The sequence below is a fragment of the Euprymna scolopes genome, chromosome 10, assembly GCF_053919585.1.
Source record: "Euprymna scolopes isolate OS-2025 chromosome 10, ASM5391958v1, whole genome shotgun sequence".
Classification (NCBI taxonomy): domain Eukaryota; kingdom Metazoa; phylum Mollusca; class Cephalopoda; order Sepiida; family Sepiolidae; genus Euprymna; species Euprymna scolopes.
This window is the reverse complement of record NC_136491.1, coordinates 21705964-21714413: the sequence shown is the minus strand read 5'-3', so window position 1 is coordinate 21714413 and position 8450 is coordinate 21705964. Positions and strand designations below refer to the sequence as shown.

The following is an 8450-nucleotide window of genomic DNA, read 5'->3' as shown; positions in this document are numbered from 1 at the left end:
TGTATGTGTGTGCATATATAAGTGTGTGTGTAAGTGTGTGTGCGTATGTGTATGTAGTGTGGGTTGGTGTAAATGTGTGTGTATGTAGGTAAGTGTGTGTGTGTGTGTGTGTGTGTGTGTGTGTGTAAGTAAGTGTGTGTGGCTAAGTGTATGTATGTGCGTATGTGTGTAGTAGTGTGTGTGATTGTGGGTGTTGAAAAAGCCCCCCCCCCCCATGGTGCTGTTGATAGAAAGACAAAGGAAAAGAAGGGAAAAATAGCCAATCGGCGTCAACACAGACGTTCACATTGTTTAATACTTTACGATTTGTTTTCGAAACGGACTTTAACACGTCGTATTTCGTGCGTTTCAATATTTAACAACGGCATTTGATTGCAGATCGCTCACCGCTTGTTTCCATTCAACATGTGAGTATGGCGTTCAAATCACATAATTTACAACAAATACATTTACATTATTAATTTATTACGAGCCATATGTTTTTTTTTTTTTTTTTTTTTTTGCATAGACCCATTCAAAGAAATTGTGTTTTTGTTTTAGCCGGGGTTTTTCTTTCCCCCCATTAGAGGAAAGGGTCGATTTTTTAAATTTGAATTAAAAACAAACTTAACATGTCCATTACTTTTTGTGTTTTAAATAAGGTTACATTGAAATTTTTAGTTTTGCAATGTTTGCAAAATGTTTACAATCAGTTTTTTTTCTCTCGCATTAGACGTATTCGCATTGTTGTTATTGTTTTTTGTTATTCAAATAATAGTCTCTTTTCTGGTTTGCAATAAAATATGGTTAGTTGTGCTGAATGACGGATCATACTATTTTTTTTTTTAATTTTTTTTTTTTTTTGTTTACTTACCTGCCACGAGGGCAGAGTTAGACACAAGGTCGGTTTTTAATGTGGGGAAACCAGCTCTGCAAAAAGGGGCACTTTGGTTAGAAAAAAAAAAATCAGTCATGAAGAATTTCTTCTCCATTAACCGAGACCAAAAAAATGAAGTGCAGACAGTATCAGAACAGAACAGACTTTGATCCTGGCCCGAAAACCAAGAACCCTTTTTTTAGGATAAATTTAATTTTTACGTTTTTTTTTTTTTTAATTAAATTTTGATGTTTGTACAAAGAAAAGCGACAGATCGACATTAAAAAAGATAAGATTGCAGAAACAAGGGCCATAACTCAGATTGCATATATTTGAGAAAGCATATATTAGATTACTTTGAATTTTTGCAGTGCTTTTTAAATTCATGTTAGGTGAAAGTACAGAATAGTTACTGAACCCTCCCCTCCCATGTTAATAATGGCTTTCTAAATAATAACGTTATCATTTCAACACGGAATTATAAACGCATAAGTACAGTGTTTTAATTAAATAACGAACCATTAGCAAAAATGGATACTTTATGCACTTAATGTATCGCGCTGAAATAATAAAGTTAGAAAGCCGTTCTTTACACGAGAAGAGTGTTTTGTAACTATTTTGAACGTTTACTTAACAATTTAATAATAAAAAAAAAACTTCTTGTTTCACGATTTATCTCCCTTGTTTGACATGTCTCCTTTCTTTGTACAAGCACCCAAACTTTTTTCTTTTCTTACACTAATCCTAAACTATGCTTTAAAGATGCAGAGAAAATTCCATGCTGTTATATTTTTTTATAGTATTTAAAGTTAAATTAAAGTTTTACGTTATCTTTATTAAATTGTAAGGTGAAAGCAAAGAATGATTATAAAAAGCTCTACCCTGCCCACGTTAAGAATGGCTTTCTAACTAATAACGTCCCTGGTCAGGATTTTGCCTGAGTATCCGTTTGTTTATTAAATTGCTAGATGAAAGTACAGAATAGTTACAAAACACTCTTCCCTCTCTATGTTAAGAATGGCTTTCTAAATAAGATTATTATTTCAGCATGATCCGTATTCTGCATAAGTGCTGTTTGACACAAGTCAGTTTAGTTCAAATTCTGTAGAAGCACTAAAAATAGAAATGATTTATATCATAAATTCTTTTTTTTTTATTAGTATTTTTCAAATATTAAAAATTAATAAATAAAACGAAATTTTCTTCTTATATATGTATTTTTCAGATTGGGAAATCGACTTCTGTCTGTGTTTGTTTACATTTATGTCAGCTGATGTTTGTGCTTCACAATGAATTCTCTAGAATAGTCACTTCTAATTAATTTAAACAGTTTTAAAATATGCAAACGAACTTGGCTGTATTTCTCAGAATAATTGAATATAAAACGGTAAATATTAATCAGAAGTGACGTTTCCAGGGCGTTCATCAAGCTCAAATATCAGCTGACGTAAGTGTAAACAAACACAGATGGAACTTGATTTTAACCACAAATATAAGTGTTATGTTTGCAGGTTGAACCAAATAACGTATAAGGCAATACAAATGAAGACTCAACAAACAAAGGTAGATCAATAAGAAGTGTATTAGGAAAAGTATATTTACAGCATATTTACATAATGGTTGTCAAGTAAGAGAGTCTTGGCTGGAGAACATATCTGCTCTCGGCTCGGCCTTCGGTGGCTTCTGGTTAACACACACTCAGACTAACCGAGTCTTGTTATTTATGTGTAATATATTATCCACATATGTAAATGAGTGGGTGCCACCACAACAATAAGTCAATGTGATTTTGACTTAAGTTTATGGTTGAAATCAAGTTGACTTTAGGCACCATCACAGCTATGTAACACTGTAACAGTAACGGCAGCATTTCGTGTTTTTACTATTTCCTGAGTCAATTTCTATGGATGGCCATTTTTTAGGTCGATTTTGGATTTGCAATTTTTATTATCTCAAGAGTTATATATTCTATTGTATGAATATTTCTTTTTATTATTGGAAACCTGTTATAAAAAAAATCTTTGTTTAAACGTCATATTGCGGGATATTTGAATTTAATATCGTTTAAAGCTTTTTAAAAATAATTATTTTTTAGAATTCTGTTTTTTTTTTGTTTTTTTTGTACTCAAATAATTATATTACCAAGAAAAAAATATCAATAATAATTTTTTTTTAAGATAATAGTCTTGATTTTATGTCCAATTTTATTAACAACTTTTAGGTACGTAAAATAAATAACGTGATTTAATATATATATATATGACTGTTTTTAAATTATTTGATCTTTTCAGCTTTAAAAAATGTTGAAATTTTTATGGACCTACATTTATTTTGTTTGGTTTTCCTAACATGAAATATGGGAGTGGGTAGAAATATTTCCTCTAATATGTTTAACAAAACCTACTTTTATTATGTAAGTTTATTTAAAAATGAATTATCGAAAATTTCAGGAAAATACAACCATTATTTGATTTTTGCTAGCTTTTTAAAACATGGGTATGTTTATGGCTTCCAAAAGTCACTACATAGAAACGTTGCCTCGTATTTTCCTTATTTTTGTATGTTGTAAAAAATAAAAAAAAGATATTAACAGTTTATTTGAAGCTTTTTCTTTTAAATAGTAAAAAAGTTAGGATGATAATATTTAACTAGCCGGTTAAAAAAAAAAAAAACAACGAAAATCCTGTCCTGTATATAATATTTTGATTGCAGAAATTATCCTCTGGACCAAATTACCGTAGGTTTGCACTAATAGATGCCACATACTAATTTATTATATCTAAACTATTACCCACCATCTTATGTAACTTTTGAACGCTGTTACATACACATTTAGTCGTGATATTAAAATCCAACATTACTTCCTACAAATGCATCATCACGATCGCCAACTTGTTTAAACAAAGTAGTTTGTATTTCTCCTCCAATTCAAAAGTACTCCCACCACTACCAGTCGAGGTAATGATATAACCAGTATAACTATCTTGCCCTGACACCCATATTAAGTTGAACGCAGACTCATACACATACAACTACATTTACACTTTCCTATTCAAAAATAATTATTTCTCCCCACTAGGATTTCCGGCTATTCTCATTGGTTGAAAACATAAAATTCTAGTATTCTGGATTACCCACATTCTTACAAAAAAGGAACACGTCAAACCTTAAATAATATGGCCACTCACTCTACACAATGAAACTAATCTCTTACTAAACGAGACTACCTTTTTTTATCACTCTTTGCTTCCATCGTCCTACATTATGAGCTGTCAACAACAACTAGCCTCTGTTCTTTCCTTTTCCTGTATGGTTGAAGTGTCCTCAATTATGAAAAAAAATGAACTTATCTCTTACTACGCTAGACAAGCTTTCTTTTCTTTGATGTTTGGATTTAGAGTCCTAAATTATGAAACTATCTGCTGACTTCCTTAAGCATCCTTCCGGTCGTTTCTTCTAAATTAGTTTTGGATGCACTCATCCAATCCGTCCAATGACTTACGTGTTTTTCTTTTAATTTATTGTTGACATTAGGGAAAGTTATTTTGTTTTTTTAATATGACAGTGTATGACCCGTGTGTATGTGTTTTTCTTTGTTTGTGCATGTGTGGGTTTGTGTGTGCATGGCTGTGTGTTTGTGTGTGTGTTTTCCTGTGTGTATGGTGGGTGCCCGTGCGAACAGACAGTGCATTTTTTTGTTTTTGGTGTTTGTGTGTGTGTGTGTGTGTTTAATACGATGGTGTTTTTTTATATCCGTGTGTGTGCAAGTGTGTGTGTGTTTAATACGACAGTGTTTTTTTATTTCGTGTGCCCCTTTGACCTATGTTCATCCCATTCCTCTTGTTTTAAAGTGTTGAAAAAATAAAAATAATGTAAGTCAGTCATCTCTCTTTTATATAATGCATAACTTTGGAAAAATTGACCCTCAACGAAACTTAGACTAGTTGACCCCCCCCCCACAAACACACACACTTCTTAAAAAAAAAAAAGAATAATTTTTCTAAATCTTAGATATTATACATCTGGAGTAACACCAGTTAAGACAATACTAACTTTGCGGGTGTTTGGTTTGTACGTTTTGATTTTTAGCTGGATATACAAACATGCATACACACAGACGTTTGCCCTTTATATAATAGGCTAGCGGGGATAACTGACGTTACCCAGGGGTCGTAAAAAAACTAAATCAAAGATAAGTAATGTGTGTAACATCTTTATATTAAAAACTTTTCTCTCTCTTTTCCTCTCTCTTTCTCTCTCTTTTCCTCTCTCTCTTTCTCTCTCTTTTCCTCTCTCTAGTCTCTAAGAAAATAAAGCCCAGTTTACCCTCAAAGAATAAATATTTTTTGTCCCCCAGCAAAGAAGAAATTGGACCTAGTAATTTATTCTCATTTGTCGATTTGATTGTTTGCACTTTTCTTAATAACCACGCCTTTGATTTTTTTAAACATTTTGCACAAGCATTAGTCATGCTGAAAGTAAATTTTTCGCGCGTGGAGGAGGACTCAGCATGCTCAGCTTGTTATTTCTAAATTTTAGATATTATATATCTGGCGCATTCCCACACTCTTTATTTGTGCCTAAACCTAAATGCAGACTCTATGAACAAAGCTTCTTTCTTACAATCTTGGCTACAATCTGATTGTATTCAAGTCCAACGTAAACAAGTTCTTGATGAACAATCCCCCTAAGTAATCCAATTTACAAAATTCCCACTACTTATATTTACCACCACGCTATGATCACATTGACTAATGTATACCCATTAACCCTTATCCTTGAGTGGCCTCCGGGCCTTGATAAGTGGTTACTCCTATGTAAAAAAAAATTTAAAAAACAAAAAAACACCGATCAAGAATATATAAACTTTAGTTAGTTTGTTTTTTAGCTGGACATACGAACACACACAAACGTTTGCCCTTCATATAATAAAAGATAAGCTACCTCTGTAGATTCTTTTGATTGTTTTCTTTAATTTTATTTTTTTGTTTTCTTTTAATGATACCTCATAAAGACTAAATAATGAAATGAAACTCTGTTGAAACCTGTGTTAATCTTTTTCAGGGCCAATGATACGGTTTGTGTGGATCTGTGCAAGAGATTCTGGCAATGGCGACTTCAAGACAGTCCAGAATTAGCGTTGTTCTGTGGTTGTCATGATTTTGACGATAGAATGGATGATTTAAGCGTAGATGCTTACAAAAAAAGAAAGGTAAATCTCACTCCCACCCTCTCTCTTGATGAGTTCAATTGAAATACAAGTTTCAAAAATTTTTCCACGTATATATGCTTATGTGTGTATTGCAGAAATATTTACCATTTCTTATACCTCTGAAAAAAACAAACATTACTAGAACTTTAAACATTCTGGATGTTACCTCCATTTTAGAGGTTTTTTTATTCAAATGTTATTGATTGTTCTATTATTTCTAATGTTCTCCTTGGATTATTATTCGTCTGACCTGGCAGAAAATATCCTGCAAATAATTTAACTCATTTCAACATTGGATTGCCTAGGCTGTATGATATCCTTTTTCTATGCCTTTTAAATGATTTTTGATAACTTTTTCAATGCATGTGCTGATAAGCAAAATACAGGGTGGGCTAAAATAAGGGTCCTATTTTTAAAAATTCATAAATTCATGTAAGTTTTAAGAAGTGTTTTTCGGCCAAAATTTGTTTTGTTTATTTCAAAAAAATCTCGGAAGGGTCAGTCTACACACACATAAAGTTTAGTGAGTTTAACTTTTTATTTTGTGGAAGTTATTCAAATTTAAAGATAGGACCCTTATTTTGGCCCACCCTGTATATGCTTATTCGTAACTAATCATTTTGCTAACTGCATTTCATTTCCTCTAATGATATGAGCCATTATTGAAAATCCATGAATTAAGGAAATAAATACAATTTTTTTTTTTCAATATATTCCTTGCTTCAAACAATAAATTCTTAATTTGAATATATTTTTTTTACACACACACACACACACACACATATAATTTATCTATTTAATTCATTAAAATCTGTTATATATTTTATTTATTTTGTTTATTAATATCTTTTTTTATTTTTATATAATTGTTATTGAATCATAACGTAATTATGCTAAACAATGTTTCGATTTAAGCTGATGGTACCTAAATACATTTATTTTTATTTTTGAAATCACAACTCTATTAATAATATATACAAAATCTGGACAAATTAAAATATCATATTTAAGCATATATTTTACGACCGGGCAAAGCCCCCCTCCACCCGTTAATGATAATATAAAAGTTAAAAACACTTAGAACACCACATGGAATCAAGAAAACTGAACCTCTTTAATTGTAAATACCCCCCTCCCCCCCACACACACACAAGAAAATAAAATAAAAAATTATAGTGTCAGCAACAACTGGCACCACACCAAATGATCGTGAAGGGTAAAAAATGATGGAAAAACCAATGAGAGAAGACACTAACCAGACCTCCACTAGATGAATGTGAAGAACACTGGGACCTTGGAGAGGCTTAGTGCCTACCAAATTCTAGTGCAGACCAATAGTCGCTGCCAGCGAGAAATCAATGGTAAATGGCTGTTGTAAGGATGCAAATTTAATTGCAAAAGTTATTGAAAGAGGTAGAGAATACTGAATATCTTAGGAGACTTGTTGTCATTCAGACTCCAGGTAACACCATAGATTGCTGACAGGGAGAAATCTTTGATGACAGGGAGAAATCTTTTCTATTTTAACAGTTATCAAGGGTCGTTGTGCTGGGCTTATGGGGCAGCCATTTTTTAATTCTAATTCAACAGACTCGACATTAAGTTTGGTTTGAACTAAAAAAAATGCTTTAAACTAAGTTGTTTTTTTTTTTTTTTTTTACATATAAGTCAGTATTTATCAAGGTCCAGAGGCCACGGGAGGATAAGGGTTAAAGAATGTACAGTAGTCAATGGGACAATATAATAGTAATCGTTAGTAGTGCAAATTTTGTAAATTGGATTACTTAAGGGGACGGTTTGTCAAGAACTTGTTTATGTTGGTCTTGAAGACGATAATATTGTAGTCAGCTAGAAAGCAGGCAAACGGAACAGAGTTCCACAGATGTGAAGTTCTAAGAAAGAAACGTTGTTCATGGAAATTACGTTTCGGTTTAGGCACAGATAAAGAGTGGGGGAAATTATTGATAGTGCTTTCAACTAGATGAGTGTTTCTCATGAAAGTTTGGTGAGGTTAAGCACAAATAAACTTATCCAGGTAGGTAGAAGAGTGGTAATATTTATTTGTTGCTGATTTGTTCTTCATCTTTTTTTTTGTGTTCTGTTAGTTAAAGTAACAAATACCCAAATCTCACTTTTTTCTTTTTTTTTTTTTTGTGGGGGGTCTTTATAAGTTTAAATGTAGATATAATTTCCTTTCTATGTATTTTATCCGAGATTTTGATAAACTTATTGTGAGATTTTATCTATATTTTTTTCCCTTGTGCCCAAAACGAAGAATTACTATAAACCATTGGTTATTTCAGAAGAAGTCAATGGCAGACAATGACCGTTTCCAGGTGGCAACGCCAACTGGAAACCGTCATAATCAAGTGAGAACTCCCG

General features: G+C 32.1%; 1 protein-coding gene across 1 annotated transcript in view; it reads left to right on the top strand.

Moving 5' to 3' along the window:
• Positions 1–229: 229 nt before the first annotated feature.
• LOC145285857 (uncharacterized) overlaps positions 230–8450 on the top strand; it is a 96583-nt gene continuing 88362 nt past the window's right edge. Inside the window, exons 1-2 of the mRNA XM_080134297.1 lie at positions 230–407; positions 5921–6068. Of these exons, the coding sequence (XP_079990423.1) occupies positions 406–407; positions 5921–6068 (150 nt within the window). The 5' untranslated portion in view covers positions 230–405. The remainder of the gene's footprint in view (positions 408–5920; positions 6069–8450) is intronic.